The 16,887-nt window shown below is 46.6% G+C and overlaps 1 protein-coding gene across 1 annotated transcript in view; it reads right to left on the bottom strand.

Annotated features, from left to right (window-relative positions):
* The window catches only part of SUPT6H (SPT6 homolog, histone chaperone and transcription elongation factor), a 31,185-nt gene that overhangs the window by 9,773 nt on the left and 4,525 nt on the right, over positions 1 to 16,887 (bottom strand). Inside the window, exons 2-25 of the mRNA XM_061390531.1 lie at positions 12,641 to 12,782; positions 11,689 to 11,847; positions 11,517 to 11,593; positions 10,997 to 11,189; positions 10,691 to 10,775; positions 9,746 to 10,019; positions 9,174 to 9,275; positions 8,798 to 8,914; positions 8,391 to 8,480; positions 8,043 to 8,185; positions 7,223 to 7,371; positions 6,975 to 7,073; positions 6,434 to 6,563; positions 6,198 to 6,348; positions 5,878 to 6,032; positions 5,529 to 5,724; positions 4,918 to 5,057; positions 4,684 to 4,801; positions 3,816 to 3,892; positions 3,437 to 3,572; positions 3,008 to 3,145; positions 2,762 to 2,929; positions 2,008 to 2,135; positions 675 to 882 (exon numbers count right to left, since the gene is read on the bottom strand). Coding sequence (XP_061246515.1) covers positions 675 to 882; positions 2,008 to 2,135; positions 2,762 to 2,929; positions 3,008 to 3,145; positions 3,437 to 3,572; positions 3,816 to 3,892; positions 4,684 to 4,801; positions 4,918 to 5,057; positions 5,529 to 5,724; positions 5,878 to 6,032; positions 6,198 to 6,348; positions 6,434 to 6,563; positions 6,975 to 7,073; positions 7,223 to 7,371; positions 8,043 to 8,185; positions 8,391 to 8,480; positions 8,798 to 8,914; positions 9,174 to 9,275; positions 9,746 to 10,019; positions 10,691 to 10,775; positions 10,997 to 11,189; positions 11,517 to 11,593; positions 11,689 to 11,847; positions 12,641 to 12,749 — 3,342 coding nt within the window. The 5' untranslated portion in view covers positions 12,750 to 12,782. The remainder of the gene's footprint in view (positions 1 to 674; positions 883 to 2,007; positions 2,136 to 2,761; positions 2,930 to 3,007; positions 3,146 to 3,436; positions 3,573 to 3,815; positions 3,893 to 4,683; positions 4,802 to 4,917; positions 5,058 to 5,528; positions 5,725 to 5,877; positions 6,033 to 6,197; positions 6,349 to 6,433; positions 6,564 to 6,974; positions 7,074 to 7,222; positions 7,372 to 8,042; positions 8,186 to 8,390; positions 8,481 to 8,797; positions 8,915 to 9,173; positions 9,276 to 9,745; positions 10,020 to 10,690; positions 10,776 to 10,996; positions 11,190 to 11,516; positions 11,594 to 11,688; positions 11,848 to 12,640; positions 12,783 to 16,887) is intronic.

The raw sequence follows: 16,887 nt of genomic DNA, 5'->3' as shown, positions 1-16,887 counted from the left end.
GTACTAAATCAGCTTTTCAAACTATTCCTTAGCCATGGAACACTGTTATACGATAAAAATGCTTCATGGGGACCTCCCTCGTGGTCCAGGGGTTAAGAATCTGCCTGCCGACATGGGGGACACAGGTTCGATTCCTGGTCTGGGAACATTCCACATGTTGCAGGGCAACTAAGCCCTTGCACCACAACTACTGAGCCTGGAGGCCCTAGAGCCTGTACTCCGCAACAAAAGAAGTCACCACAATGAGAAGCCTGTGCACCAGCATTAGAGTTGCGCCCACTCGCCACAAGTCGTCCCAACTCAAGAAAGCCTAAGCATAGCAATGAAAACCCAAAGTGCAGCCAAAAAAAATCCCCCAAAACCCCTCATGGAATCATAATGTGTGAAACAGATGCAAAACCGCACAGTTGGAGAGGAGTTAAGAGGTCCCAGAAGGAAACTACTACCCCCCCAATCCCAGCTCCCCCAAAACATGCCCCCCACAATGACTACAGCAGTCTCTGAGACGTCCTTTGCTCCTTAATAAGCAGACTGAAAATCTCCTTGAGTAAACCCAGTACTGCATGGGGAGGGAGAGGATCAAGTCTCTCACACTAAAAGTACTGGGGCTTCTCTGAGGATGTGCTGCCTGAGTCTCTTCTCGTCTAGGCCAGGCCTTCCACTCTGTCACCCACCTGCCTCTCTAGTTCTTCTGCAAAGGCATCAAGGTCCAGGTCCTTGAGTCGCTCTGGGTTTTCCAAGATTTCTTCAAGGGCCCCCGCAGGGTTGGCATCCTCAGCTGACTCATCGTATTCCAGAGCATCCACCGCCATTTTCCTGGCCCACTCATAAGTCTCAGGGTGAACTCGGGAACCATCAAGGACTTCAATATATGAGTCAGTGCTGAAGGAGAGGCAGAAGAGGAGCAGGATATATAACAAAAAGCTTCTAGTAACAACCCAGATGTCCACCAATGGGGAACTGGTTAAATAAATTAGGGTACCTCCATACAATGGAATACTATACATCCATTACAAAGAATGAGGTAGGTCTGTGTGTGCTGACATGAAAGATGGCCACGATATATTGATAACGTGAAAAATGCACTGCAAAACACTATGAACCGTATGATCCCATTTTTGTAGTAAATGGGTAGTTAGTAAATGCATAGCAAAAATAAAATTTAGAAAAGTTGTAGTATACATCAACTTGTTATGGCAGTTATCTCTGGGGGGTGGGATTATGGGGGACTTCCACTTTCTGCATAATATTTCTATATGTTATTGAATTTTATATGATGAAATTATATATAAAAGTCTTATAAATAAAACAAGAAGGGGGAAGAAAACCTTTGAAAATTTGCTGACAGCTACTTTCCCCCATAAAGCCTTCCCAGGCTGGTCTTGCCCGTGCACTCACATGGACCTATGTTATTCGTGGAGTGTTACAGCAAAGCTGGGTGGAAAATGAAGTTTTAGAACTTGAAGCCTATTTCCCCACTGATTTCCATTACTGAATGAGGAGCTATGTGCCCGTGGAAAAGATCCTCCAAAGACTGAGTTGATAACTTCTGGAGAGGAAGAGGTCAATAGTGAAGTCCAAAGTCCAAGTGAATAGAGAACTTTCTCTCAATAACATTATCTCAGAACATAGCAAATCTCTCTCCCCCTCTCTTATCTCCTCAGACCCCCACACTCCTCTTTCAATGCCCCAACTATTCCCACCCTTATTGAGCCACAAAAAATCACAACAGCAGAACAAGTTTGTGTTTACTGAACCAAGTCTTATGTTTTCTGTCCTCAATTGATAAACTAAGTTGGTTCTTTTGATGTTTCCCTCACAGAAAAGCTTCACATAATTGAACTGATCTTTTCCATAGGTCAGAGGCTCTTGACTAAATAAAGATTCTTGGCTTTAAAACGTTTCCTAATTTAAATAGTCTGTGGCCCTTTGACAGCCCTAATCCCCGAACCCCCAAAGCAAAGCCCAAGAGAACTCCTCTTGGCCCACCCAGGCAGAGGGCATCACCTGTCCCCCAGGGAGGCAGTGTCAATCTTGAGGAAGCCAGCGCAATTCATGAAGACTTTGGGACCCATGTGGCACATGGTGACCAGCTGAGTCCGGCTCTCGAGCCTGGTGTTGTTCTGTTTCAGAATCTGGAAGAGAAGCCTGGAGTGAGCAGGAGCAGTAGATAGGCCCCACCTCCTGGTCTGTTTCCAGGTCTCTGGGAAACCTTCCACAATGGGAAGCTGCCCCAGCACCCCGACAGCTAACTGAGCACTGAGCAGTTAGCACAACATACTGACTGCTACTAAAAAAATTATCTTAAAGAACTACACTGTGCCGAGCAAAGACAATACACAGCGAATGCACAGCTTCAAAGCTGATGTAAAATATACACGCAAGTACCCATCCCACATCAAGAAAAAAATTACCACAAATACTCTTGAGGGTTGCTACATGCCCCTCTCTGTTACTGAAATCCTTTCTTTCCTCCGGGGGAAGAAAAACCCACTATCCCGAGGTCTGTGTCTAGCATACTCTCGCCTTCCTCTAAATCATGGCTTAGGCTCTTTTCCGTGAGCCACCAGAATGCGGTAGCGACGACCAGGACTGCGGCCACCAAGGCTGGAGTCTGGCCCTGACTCTCACTAGCTGGATGACTCCAGGCGAGTGCCTTTACCTCTCTGACCCTGTCCTTTTGGTCAAACCATGCTGGGAAAGTAAAGGGTCAATGAAATAAGAACTTTCCTTTTTTTTTCCTGATTCAACCCAATCCTACCTTCAGGAGATGGGTCCCTTTTCGAGGTCCTAAGCCACAGACATACTGAATCAAGGCCTGGCTGTAGGGGTGGGCAATGGCACGGTTGACATCGACTCCAACCTCATTGACTCGGTTGATGAATTCACAGTACAGGGCGTTGAGCAGCTCTTCTTTCACCACATGCTCCTGTCAACACACAGTAGGCAGGGATAAGGTTACTGTGCCACTCTGTCCACCTGGGCCTACTTGTCAAATCCTACTCACCTGCAATGGGTGAAACTTGAGGCATAGGATGTCTTCATCCGAGCTGCACACCTGGGCAAACTCAATCAGAGGGTCCTGGATGCGCCGGGCCAGGGAGACGGCCTGTCTCAGCACAGGAGGGTAATCCCGGAACTCTGCCTAAGGTCAGATGAGGGTCAGCAGGGCCACAAAGTCCCCTCAGCTCTAACAGTTAGAGGAAATCCAAACTGCCTGGCTTGATGTCATGTTCTCTTCTCTGGGACCATTTTTCCTGGGACCAATTTAATCTCTGGGGCTCCCAACCTGAACTATGACTGGCATGATGGGAGATTTTCTGCAGAGGTTAGAGAACAGGTGCAGTCCTGCGGCCCTGACAATCTTTGCTTCCTTATCTCCCTGGGGCTGAGAGTTCTTGCCTGTGTGAAGCCTAAGCGTGGGCTCCCGCCTTACCTCTGATTTCTTGCTGTTCATATAGAGGATGGCCAACTCGTTGTCAATCAGCTCCACCCCAATAGAGGACAGCTGCTGACCCTGGTCCAGCTCATGCACGATGCGCTTCACATCCTCAATCAACATCTGGGCATCCCTGGAGGAAGGAGGGGTGCTGCTCAGGTATATTTCTGGATAGTTTCTCAGAGATGAACCATCTCAGGGCTGGGAACAGGGGAGAGAGCTTTGAAGACAAAGGGGTACAATATTCCAGGGATACCCCCTGGAAGTGGGGGTACCATGTGTTATCAAGGCTCTTCACAGGCACAGAGCAGGTTCAACAATAAAGGATGAGTGGCTTTAGCCAGGCCTGGCCCAATCGCCTGGTGCCCCTCCCTACCTGTTCTCTCCGGCAACTGTCACCACGTGAGGCTTTTTGTTCAGAAGGAATTTCTTCAGAGTTTCAATGTCTTGAGCCTGGAGTGAAACAAAACTGGAGCTAAATGGCTGAGGACAGGGGAGATTTCTAACGCTTTTCTCTCCGTAAGTAGCTTGAGACCTTACAAGACCAGAGAACGATGATGCGTCATGCATTGTCTAACTGGAACACAAAACAAGGTGACTAGGAGCTCTAGTTGAAAATTAAACATCTGTTAATCTTTCCTATGATTACTATATATCTGGCTTACACGTGAGCTGTGGTTAACATACTCAGGTCTTTCTTTTAACACGAACCACTGCCTGGCAGTCAAGACTATTCTGATCTCCACTTTAAGGTTTTTTTTTTTTCTTTTTTAAAAGAGTTCTTTGCTGAAAATTATGTTTTAGAATGGAACTCTTGTCAATAAAATGGAAAGATACTGTTATGTTAAAAAAAAAATCAGAAGGATACACATGAGATGAATTTAAATTTCTCCTTCCATGGAAGAAACACAAATGCTGAAAGCAGGGAAAAGGTTGGCTTAATGCCTCAGTGGCTTTCAGCTCCTGGAACAAGCTGACCCAGATGCGGTAAGAACAGAGGCAGTAATGGCAGCTCCCAGAAGCACAAGGCCTAGGAACTGGCTTCAAGTCAAGAAGCCAGTTCTTTTTCAGATCTTGAGTGCCATCTACTGCCTATGAAAGTGAGACTTATCCCAGGACTTAAGAGGATAGTTAACAGGTCAGAGATCTTGCATGAGATATTGCATAGACCATGAGTGCATATCCCCACTGAATGACAAGACATGTTGAAGATATACTCTTGATGACCAGTCCCAGACACCTGCCTTCTTCTCCCGCTCTTCCTCTCTCCATGCAGTTCGCCGTTTGGTAAAATGAGGCAGCCGGAGGAAGTCTGTCACTTCCCCTTCACCATTGACCAAGGCGCAGAACACAGGGTGATCTCTGCCAGCCCGAAAGAAAAAGAACCATGTGATAATCAGGTCTATAAGAATGAGTAAGAGAACAAGACTAGGGAGACAGGTAAGGGGTGATGCCAAGCATGCAGAACAGGAAGTTACCTGGCAGAGGAGAAAGCAATGCCTAGGACCCGGATGCCCTTCCCTTGGTTCTCATCCATAAAGTCGTCGTCTTCTTCTACTTGTTGATCTGGCCGGTAGGGCGCCACCCTCAACCAGTTGTAGAGCTTTCGACTACAGGCCTGGGGAGGACACACACCAGTCACTATGGCTGTCGGGCTCGCCAAGTGTTACAGAAACAGGGGCAGACACATATTTGCAAAGATCACATTTATACTTGCACACGTTTCTAGCCCTTGGCAGGCTTACAACCTGAAGGCACACCTTGTTCTTAACAATAGGAGAGTACAGAGGCCAGTCACATATACGAAGAATGTGTACGGGGTCGGGGAGGGAAGGAAGAGGCTCTTCAAGGGAGGTCTTAAGAGTGACCCATGACCTTGTGTGCACTCCCTCTCAGGTTATGCCCGGGGGGTTTCCGTTAGCTACAGGATAGCTATTAAGGGGTGCCTTCATTTTCAGCTCTAGCCTGGGGAAATTACATGACTGAAGGTTGTGCTGCTCGCCTGGCATGCTGCAGTCCATGGGGTCGCAAAGAGTTGGACACAACTCAGTGACTGAACTGAACTGAAAAGTCGAGTCCCTGTCCTCACCTTTATGACGTATTCTTTGGCTTCGGCCAGCAGCTTGTTCTTGAGCTCTTTGGCCATCTGCACATACAGGAACTGCTGTAGAGCTCGCTCGATGGCCATTGTGCGCTGCCGGTTCCACTCCTGCACCTGATGGCTGAACTCATCTCGGTAGTAAAATTGTTTGATTTCTTCAAAATACGTCTGGTCACTGCCATAGCTGAGGAGATATAACAGGGTATCAGGAACAGCGAAGAGGTGGTGCCTGAATGCCCTTGAACACTGAGTGAGCCAGAGACAATGGTGACCCCTCCCTCCAACAGACTCCAGACCAGGCTTTCCCAAAATAACCCCAGGCTAGAGCTCTGCTTACCCTTCCACTCCCTTCATATCGATGCTGATATCAATGGTGAGCAGCCCTTCATCTTCAGCCAGGCAGATCTTGAGGAACTGGTCATCTCTCAGTTCCTTAACAGGCTTGTTCTTTAAGTACTTGAAGGAGTAAGCATAGTGGGCCTCATCCACATCCTGCACAACAAGAGGGAACCATCAGTCAACAGAAAGACTGGGCTGGACCCTGGGAAAGGCCAGCCTCTGCACTCAGGCAGACAGCTCAGCTAAGCGTGAAGGCAAGAAACTCAGTTCAAACAGAGCTGGACTGTAAGCTGGATCAAAGCCCTTCAACTGGCTTACCTTTCTACCTTTCTTAGTGGGGCTTATATTGAGCTTGGCCCTCTCCTGGAAAGTCTGTCTCAGCACCTGCCGGACGAGGGGCTCTCGGGCAATCTGCAGGGCTACCATGTAGCGGGCACCTTCCAGCACGGCTTCCGGGGTAGGGAACTGGCTGCAGGGAAAATGGAGGTGCTGCAGGATGAGGACACCTTTGCCCGTAGGTTCCTCCTCTCACCAGCCAGCTACTGCAAGCCCACCTGCAAACATAATCCTTCGCCAGCTCCAAGGGCTCTGCTGGAAACTGCTCTGTCTCATGCCGCTGGTAGCTATCCCGGAGGTTTTCCCCAAATTGCTCAGGAGTAAGCCCAAACTTTTTGGCCAGGCCGTCTAAAGCAAATCAGGAGAGATAAAGGTAAGCCAACAGCAGGACTGAATAACTTCTTGGTTTTCAGTCTAAAACTGCAAATTCTGGGCAGTAAATTTAAAAAGGATCACCAATGAGCAGGAGCAAGATGCCTCACAATGAACAATGAAAATGCTGGCTTTAAACAGAAGCACAAGAAATAGAAATTTCTGTGGAAATTAGTTTAGCAAAAGAATTTCCCAAAGATAGGATGAACTCTGATCATGTGTTTCCCACTCCTTCAGGAATTACAGGGAAAGCTGGACCATTCCTGTGGCATGGATTTGGGTTATGGGAGCAAGTATTAGAAGTGGACTGGTGATCACTCAGCTGTCCTTTAAGTCCTCATCCTACCTTCCACTGACTATCGGGGAACTTATACAATTAGATTTTACCTAGCCCGGCGCTCTGGCAGATGGTGTACATGTCTCGGCGAGAAGCCTGCTTGAGCTCTGGCCCTCTCTGCTCTTCATCTTCTGCCTCCTCACCATCACCTGGGGAGAAAACATGAGTTAATCTTCTGGCTTCCAGTTACTTCCAAGGATCTGACACATGGAGAAAAGCTCCAAAGTGTAATGAGTCAAAGGCATCCTTGGAAAGGCCATGGCCACCAAGCCTCTGGGTTTTCTTTTTCAACACTCACCTTCCTCATCTCCCTCTTCCCTTACACGCTTTAGCTTCTTGCGGCTGGCCTTGGCGGCATTCTGCATCTTAGGGATGTCACGACCATAATAGAGCAGGAAATGATTGTAGACATCTTTCAGTTCATCCATTGATTGAACATCCTTGAGCCTGGAGGGAAGGGACATAAGACCTCAATTTTGTCATGGAGGAAGGGTATACCCCGGGTTTGCTATAAGAGGTACAATTTCCATGTGGCAAGATCCCAACTAGGATGGATGCCTGTGTACTCCAATTATCAGGGACACACAATGGCCCTAAACCATGACTTAATTGCAATCAAGGTACTTTCAAGAAGGAATATGTCAAATACTTGGTGGTTGTTACAAATGGCAACAAAAAGAAAGAGACAGATGAGGAAGCATGTCTCCAGTTCAGAGTCCTTGAGACAGTCTTTGTCCTTCCTTCCCGGGTTCATGCCACTGGCCATTAACATCACCTGCTTCCCTCCCACAACCCTCTCTAATTCCAGGCTCACCAAGCCACTTTCGGGCTGTAGTTTGGTTTCCCATGTGGCTTTTCATACAGGTAACACAAATAAGCAAACATGACTATCTGATCCTCTTAACCTTTTATACCAATATGGGTAAGTAACAGGAATTTGCCTGTCAAAAAGAGCACTTCTGGTGTGTTGTCAAGTTGGCTTTCTAAGCGATAGGTGCCCTGCTGCGAATTTTACAAGATTATGCTTCTCTGGACGGTAGGTGGGTGGGGCAGGGGCGGGGTACACCTGCCTTTGGCGTGAGGGCTCCCTCTAAAGGAATAAAACCCGCATATGCTACCTCTCCATGTCCGTGGTGTCCAGAGCCCGGATGCCATCAGCAAGGGGCTTGTCAGGATCAGCAGAGATTTGCTCGTACTGATAAGCCTGCATCTTCTCAAACAGCCGTGTTAGGTTCTCCTTACGAATCCTCAGCTGGGTCCACTAGGACAAGGCAGGGCAGGGGTAAGGGCTGGTATTTAGCTTTGGAGACCCAAGGCCAGGCAGTTCCTTACCCGAGTCCATGGGGGAAGCCTGACAGGCCTGGGGGTTTGGGACATCACCTGGGCCGTGCGGGACAACTTGGGCCCCAGTAGTAGCAGTGCCTAGTGCAGCCCTCAGCTCTGAGGGACACGGATCCCTACGTTACCTTTTCATCCCACTGCCACACCCTCCACAGGTCGTTGATATGCAACTCAGGCTCCACATACTCCTTCCGGTAGAAAGCAATGAAAGGCACCTAGCGGGGCAAAGAGATGGGCAGTCAGCCAGAGAGGAAAGATCTGCAAGGAAGCCCTCTGCTACAGGGATAAACAGCTCCATGAAATTCAGCACTGGGAACCCTGGCTCACCCAGGGCACATGCTTGTCCTGCCATGGGGGAACATAATGCTGCAGAAAGGATAGTGGTTTCTCTTGTTCACTTGAGTCCTCACATTTCTTGGTCAAGGGACCACTGCTGAGGACAGGAGGTGGCGGGGGGTCCCTACCTAACCAACTTTCCCCTCACCCCTCGCTGACGTTCTTACCACTGGACCACTAAAGCCTGAGGTGCTACCTCAAAATGCTGATTCCGCATGAAGCCCAGGGCCTCTTTAATCTTCTGAATTGTGCTGGGCCCTTTTCGACTGAAGCTGCTGGTTGGCTGCCCTCGGTCTAGGTAATCACAGCTTTCCTACAGTTGGAAGAAAAGAGAAAGAGCAACAACACCATTACTTGCTTTGTCTTGCTTTGTCTCACCACATACAAAACTGCTTCTTGTCACAGGATGACCTTCTCAGAGTAAGTCTAAAAAAATCTCCTCATATACCCGTATACACATGCTGTTCTGTGGGAGACCCACAGATGTTTGGGGCAAGGGAGAAGCAGCTACTCATCCTGATGAGGTGACTTCTGGTTCGTGTCAAAACATAGGCTCTTTTTTAGGGGGGTACCTGCAGAGAAATGGTTGGTGTAGCAAAGGCATTCCTGTAGATCCAGTCCGCCTCTTCTTCCAGTTCATCATCTTCAGCCCCCTTGACAGGGATGGAACGGAGCTGCAGGGGATAACACAGGCGCATGAGACTGATTTTATCTTGTATCTCGTGCAGCAAAAACACGCACTTCTGGATAAAAATATGTGCTCCAGAGGCACATGTTTGCAGTACCTGGAAAAGTACTGTCTGGCAAGAAGTAGGCATGTCGTATATTTGCTCAAGAGAGCGAGCCATTTCAAGAACCCTAAAACACATCAGTCTATGTTGAGCTAGACTTCCTATACCCCTGGTCAGATTGGGGTTCAAAGCCAAGTTCCTATATATCATTTTTGTTTTTTTTGGCTGCGCCACCCTGACTAGGGATTGAACTCGTGCCCCCTGCAGTGGAAGTATGGAGTCTTCGCCACTGGACTGCCAGGAAAGCCCCCCTATAAACTACTGTTAGATTGATCTCTGCTATAACCCTTGTACCAAGGTGACTCGGGCCAGTTGATGACAGTTCAGCAGGACAGAGGCTGCTGCTTCCTTACCTGGAACCTCTCAGGCAAGTCAGTGGCTCGGATTTCATTGTCCTGATCGGTGAGGTGGCTGCTTTCCAGCTCACTGGGCTCATACATCTCGAAGATGCTCCTGCGGCTCACACGTTTCTTGGTGGTCTTCTTGGGGCGCACTCGGATCTCGCCCTCAGCCTCGTCGTCCTCATACTCATACTCTTCCTCCAGCTCTTCGTCGTACTCATTGTATTTCTCAAATTCATCGTAGTCAAAGTCCACACCAAAAATCTCCTGGGCTTCCTGCAGAGCCCTGCAGGTGAGAGCGAAAGGCAGTTGGCCCAGGTTCTGGTGAGAGGAGACAGATGTGGCCCCTGCAGAGATCTTTTACCTGCCCCGAGGGAACTAGAAAGGCTGAGGGAAATCTAAACAACAAAAAACGCATATTCACCACGGAATAAAGGCTTAGCTGGTAGCTATTTCTGGGGAAACTCTCATTTACTGAGATGAAAACCCATCTTTGGCACATGTCCGTGACCAGGATCAAAAAGTAACAGGACAAGTTTAAAAATAAAAGTAAAAAAAAAAAGTAACAGGACAGATGAGTTCATATCATGTTCAGTGGATCCATCCTTTGCTAAGATGTTACAGTATTCTCTCAGAGCAAAGAATTTCCTGACAAAATTATACTTAGAAGACTGATACATAAACAAGTGAACGCACAGCTGCAGATGTTAGAGAAAGGCTGGGTCTTTGCTGATGTGTGCCGCCCCCTTCACCCCGCCCCGGCACTAGGATGCAGAGAGAGCTTTCAGGGCTTCGAGGTGCAGTCTGACGTCACTGTCTGGCGAAGGTTATCAGAGGCAGGAGGCAAAGTGGCTGAGAGCTGACTGTTCTATCTTTGGCCAAGGCCTCTGCCCTCTTCCTTCCTGCCTGGGTCCACTTAGATGCCCTTATGACCACCTTGCCCCAGACTCCACTCACGCATCAGTGTATCCAGGAAGCTTTTTCCGCCACTTAGGTTTTTTCAGAGGTTGTCCATCATCGTCCACGATAAAGTCGTCAATGTCTAGGTAGGGAAGGGAGGGATTAGTGCCCAAAGGCAGGACTGAATGGCTTTAGTTCCTACTATATGAGTGGCCAGTGAAGAGAAGAGAGCCTTTGGAAAGGAACTCCTTTCTGTCAAATGCTGGAGGCCAGTAGCTGAAAAGTGATTTCCCGTCCCATTCCTCAGGGCAGGAAATCCCAACCCCCTGCCCCAAACTGGCTTCCCTACCTGATGGTACATACCTGACTCTTCATCATCTTCCTCTTCCTCTTCTGGAGGAGCCATGTGGGCCTCCACGGCCTCCTGCCCTTCTTCCCCTTCCCCATCCTGAAAGATCTCCTCTGCGATAGCTTCTTTTTCATGTTCCTCCTTGCCATATTCCTCCTCCTCGTCGTCCTCATCATCTGAGACTTTTTTGACACGTCGGTATTTTTGCTAGGGGTAGAAAGTCTGCCTGGTCAGGGTCTGAGGGAACTGGCATAACGATGCCTGCCCTCCAATTTCACTTCTATTTTCCCACCACAGTTACAGTGACGAGGGAAATGGGAAAGAATGTCACATCAAGTGATGCCCCAAGGCCCACTCCTGAAACTCTGACAGGCACCCAGAACTGGGCTCCACGGCACCACGATGCTGAGCCACTTTCTCCTTGCTGAAGTTCCCCAGATGGTTCTGGATGTGCCTCCCACCACCTCCCAGAGCCACTGAACTTCAAGGGCTTCTTCCTTCATCCTCAAGGACAGAGACAAAAAAGGCACTTACTCCTCTTTTGACTTTGACACCCAAATTCTCCTCAATGAGATCAAAATCATCATCCTCCAGGCGGTCGTCAAAAGATGCTAGAGAAAACAAAATGTTGCTGGTTGTGACCGGGAGGCCCCTCCTCCACTGGCTTCCACCCCAGCCTCACTTGATCTGGGGAGGGGCTACTCACTGCGTTTTCTCTTCTTGTGGCTAACTTCGTCTTCCGAATCTCCGGAGTCACTACCCTCATCCTCCTCCCCTTCATCTTCATCGTCATCATCATTGATAAAGCCTTTCAGGTTTCCTTGTTCATCCTGATCATCCAGGTTCTCCTCCTCCTCCTCCTCATCTGGAAAACATGCATGTTTGAGGCAAGCAGTTTGGGAAACAGGCTGGCGCTGGGGCAGGACCACCTGCTTAACTGTTATTTCTTATCTGCTTTGAACCAGATGACCTGGATGCCATGTTAACTCTTCTGCCTCATCCAATCCAAAGACGAAAAACATGACCACTGGCTCAGAGCAGTAGCCTCTGGAAAGGAAACTCTTGTCTACATTCACTATCTGTCTTTCGGCAAGATGAGCTTCCTAATTACTCTGGACGGTCAAAATCTTGACTAGGGGTTTTACAGCCACCAATAACTTTGGTTTCTTCTCAGTTTATAAACTCTGTAGCTATATTCCTTCTTTCATCTGTAAAGCTTTTGATAAGGCTTCCATTTTCCTTACTGTCTCTAAAGTTGTTTTCTACTTTAGAGTAGTTGGTTCTACTCTGCTAATGATCCTAATGGTTGGGTTTCGACAGAAAAATTGGAAACTGGGTGCATAAATACCAACACTGCTAGGTCTCTAAAAGAGAAACATCCCCTGTGTATTTCTTAGTTTACTGGCTGTCCCATCCCACTAATGTAAGCTCCATGACAGCCAGGTCTTTATTTTGTATTCCTAGTTCTAGGCACAGTGCCTGGCATACAGCAGACAGATAATTAGTAAATATTTTCTATGAATGACTGAAAATTACTCAAGCTGGTACCTCTCATGTGTGACAACTTCTGTGCTCAGCCTGAGCCTCTCATCAGCAAGAATCCAACTATCCAAAGCTTAGCAATAGTGGGGAGAAGCTTGAGGCTGGGGCTTCCTCACCGTCATCCTCCTCTTCTACAAATTTCTTGTTGACCCGGGGCACCACCTCGCCTTCATCATTGTACTCTTCCTCAGACTCCTCAGCCTCGCTTTCCACAAAATCAGACATTGTTGCAGCTTCTCACGGCCTGCCTGAAGGAGACTAGGGAAGAAAGGGAGATGGGGATAAAAAATGAGAGAGGACTCTTAAACATTTCCACAAACAGCCTTCAGCTATGTGTCACTGCTCTGTCCAATCATTACCATCTGGGAGGAGCGAGTAAGAATAAGATGGCTCCACCTCTTCTATTATCCATTTCTCTCACCACTGCCCCTCTCATGTGTACCTTTAAAAAGCAATTATACTGGACATCTCTGTAAATACCACATGGCTTGTCCAAAGAGGTTTATCTCACTTACCATTTTGGGATAGAAATGGGCAGATGAAGAAAGAAATTAATGCAGGAATAATTACATAGGTAGGGATACAGTAGTAGTGAGATTATATGACTCACTCCTAAGTCTGGCAAACAGTAATTAAATTCCAACTTAATGATAGGAACTATGGCTGAGCTACTGGCAGAGTCAAAAAGAAAATCTTTTTCAACAGATTAAACATCATTTCATGAACCTGAGTCCACTTGTGTGAGTACTGGTCGGGAGCATGTGGGTAGAAAAGGGGCCTCTTCAGAAACATTAGGACCACAACTCTATTGTGAGCATTTACCTCCCCAGCAAAACCAACCAACCAAAAAACACTTTGAAAGAGACTTCCACGGCCTACAAATTAAATGCAACACGGTTAAATACAAACATCGCTGGGCTTAAGAGTAGAAATCAAATCCTGGTCCCATCGTCTACTAGGTCTTAAAGGTAAGCATATTACTGAATGCGCTTGAATATCAATGTCTTCATTTGAAAAAAGGCAACAGCACTACCTACCATGCAGGGTAGTTGCGAGTATGACATAATAGGGGAAAGAGTCTAGTTCACTATTTAAGAAAATGTTAATTGGATCCTAGGCCTAAATTTCCAGCATTCTATAATTCAGTACCAACCAATCTCAACTTTCTCTTCTACCTCCCTGATGTTAGATGCATCCAAAAACCTAGAAATGGCAGTGGAGAACCACAGAACCATGACATGGAGTTCCCTGGGCTTTAAAACGCAGCATACATCACACAAATCAGAGCATCAAAATTCCATTCTGGAATCCTGAAGCTGGCTGCTCTTCCACTCAGCACCACTCCTCATGCTGTCCTGAATTATGGTCCACTGTCTATGTCCATTTTTTCCACCTAGACTACAAGCTTCTGCAAGTCAGAGACAATATCCAATTAAAGGACTAAAAAAAAAAAATCACAAAAACATAAACAGCAATGTAAGAGGCATTACACCGCATTTTTATTCTGTAGCGGATAAGCTGTATCCCACTAGGTGCTCTATACAGAACAGAAACTGCTAAGTATCTGTTAAATAGATTACTAATTCATGTCTTCCCAGTTAAAGATGGCAGTGGGCCTGGAGAGGGAGGACGGTGGCTAATGGCTATCTCAAGTGGTCTAAGCTCTAGAAGGAGCCTTAAGTGCTATGGCTCTAATTCTCCTGAAAATTACCCTTACTGATATCAACTGATACCATAACCAAGTAAAGATGAACTGAACTCAAGAAAACAAAACTGAAGGTACAAGTTGTGGTGGAAAGGGAGAATCAATGAGAAGGGTCTTATGTTCAATTTTAGACTGAAGTTTCAGATGCCATTCTTTTTAAACTGTACTGAATGTCTACCAAGTAGAAACACTCTGCTAGGAGCTGGGAATTTGAAGAGAAATAGGATTCAATGTTCCCAAGAAGTTGACTTCTAGTAGAGAGCCAAAAAGGACCATAAAGGGACTTCCCTGGTGGTCCAGCGGTTAAGAATCTGCCTGCCAATGCAAGGGACACAAGTTCGAGCCCTGGGCAGGGAAGATTCCACATGCTGCGGGGCAACTAGGTCTACATGCTGCAACTACTGAAGCCCCATGTCCTAGACCCCTGCTCTGTAACAGGAAAAGCCACCGCAACGAGAAGCCCACACACCGCAACAGAGAGCGGCCCCCACGCGCGGCGACACAGACCCAGCACAGCCAAAAATAAATAAACAAACGTAGGCCTTCCCTAATCTACTGCACACCTAACAAGTTCCAGACATTTAATAAATAACCTATTAAGGCCAACACTGTCCTGTGGATTATAGCACATTTCTCTGTCCTTTCAACAGAGGAAAAAATATACTCAGAGATGAAGTCACTTGTTCAACGTGATACTACTTTCAACGGTAAGACCTGAGAGTTGAGTTAAGGTCTGTCTGACTCCAAAGAAACAGTTGTTGCTATCACATCAGAAGCTCTCAAAGGTGGTCCAGGGATCACCCTCTCTTTTCTTTCATGTGTAGAGTGAAGTCTTCCAGAGGTTTTACGACATGTAATATCACAATGCGCTGAATGCAGAAGCAGGTGTGAGAATCCACATCACTGTATTAAAGCAAACATTAAAAAGATTTGCCAATGGGACTTCCCTGGTGGTCCAGTGGTTAAGAATCTGCCTTGCAATGCAGGGGATGCAGGTTCAATTCCTGGTCTAGAAACCAAGATCCCACGTGCTGCAGAGCAACTAAGCCCGTGTGCCACAACTAACCCGAGGCAGCCAAGATGAATAAATTAAAAAAAAAAAAAAAACTTGCCAAAATTGCAAAAACAACAAAAAACAACCCAACAACCACCTCACAAACCCCCAAAAATAATGCTACTCTTCTTAAATTTTATTTTGTTTTGAAGACTATACTTGTTTTCCATAAAATGTTAAAATGCAGAGCAGGCTTATTTTCTGTTTTACTGATAAACAATTTGCCCTTGAACATGGGTTTGAACTGCATGGGTTCACTTGTATGTGGATTTTTTCCCCCCAGTAAACACAGTAGTATCTGTATTTTCATTGTACATATCTTAAAATTAAGTGTGGGAGAAAGTTTATGTTCTGTTAGAGATCACAATACATGGAATCAAAAGAACCCAGGTTTGAGTTTCGATTCCATTCAAAATGTTTCAGCTTCCTGCCCTTGGGTGAGGCATTCATCAATTCCTTTGTTTTTGAGGCAGAGATAGCAGTATGCACATTGTGTGTGTGGGGGGGTGTGTGTCAGCAACTCAGGTCCCTGTTGTCCACGGGTCAACTATAATTGACACATAATGCTGTATAAAGTTAGGTGCATAATGTGTTGATTTGATATACTTGTATATTGCAAACAGGCTTATTATTAGGTTAAAATCAATTCACATTTATCTATTAGTTTTAACTTCTAATCTGGTAAACACCTATACATATAAATCTCATAAACATCCATAGATGTAACTCACATAAACAAAATGTCTTTGTAATCTTATATTACCTTCAAGAGTATAAAGGGGTCTTGAGATCAAAAAGTATGGGAGCCCCCTATATTAAACCATGTTTAAGTCCCACAGGATGGTGATATTGGAGCCTTGGTTAGATTGATGCCCCCCACCCCCCAAGATCTGTTTCCTTAAGGTCATTATCCTGAGTACAGCCAAAAGTGAGAAGTGAGTATCTAAAACTTCTGCCAATTAAATGTGGTGCTCTAATTTTAATATGGCTCCCCCTCAGCCCTAAGCTGAGTCATTAAAAACAGATTTGGGTACAGCAGCCCCCACACACTGCTTGCTTTAATTAGGCTATCAGACCCACAAATTCAGTCTTCTAAGGCCTCAACATCTTCACACTAGATGCTAGCTCCTCCAGACCAGATGCCCTACAGCCTACTTAGCAGAGAAAGTCAGTTTACCTAATGAAAGCAACGGCTTTCTTCTGTTCTGGGGGCAGCTGGTGCTGTGCTGTGCACAGCTTTCCTCCCATCCCCTAGGTTAGCAATGAAGTACGTGCTGTGCTATATAGCTGGGGAAGGCCCCCAGTCTAGCTCACTGCCAAGACCTCCAGTTAAAAGAGGCTGTGCCAGAAGCAATCTTGATTTGCTGCAACCTGGGGGAGCAGGATGTGCTGAGGGCGCTGCAGCAGCACTGCAGGCTGAGGCTGGCAAGCAGCAACCACTCCAGGACAAAACCACCGCTCGTTAGTCTATGATTATCATTAATAAATGACATCTGAGAAGACTCTGAGGTTGTTTGGATTTTGTATTTAGTACTCAGGCTCTTGAATTTTTCCCATATTCAGACTCTAAACTTAAATTCGCTCCTGAAACAGATCCAGAAGGG

Source organism: Bos javanicus, chromosome 19, assembly GCF_032452875.1.
Source record: "Bos javanicus breed banteng chromosome 19, ARS-OSU_banteng_1.0, whole genome shotgun sequence".
Classification (NCBI taxonomy): domain Eukaryota; kingdom Metazoa; phylum Chordata; class Mammalia; order Artiodactyla; family Bovidae; genus Bos; species Bos javanicus.
This window is presented reverse-complemented; position numbering and strand designations above follow the sequence as displayed.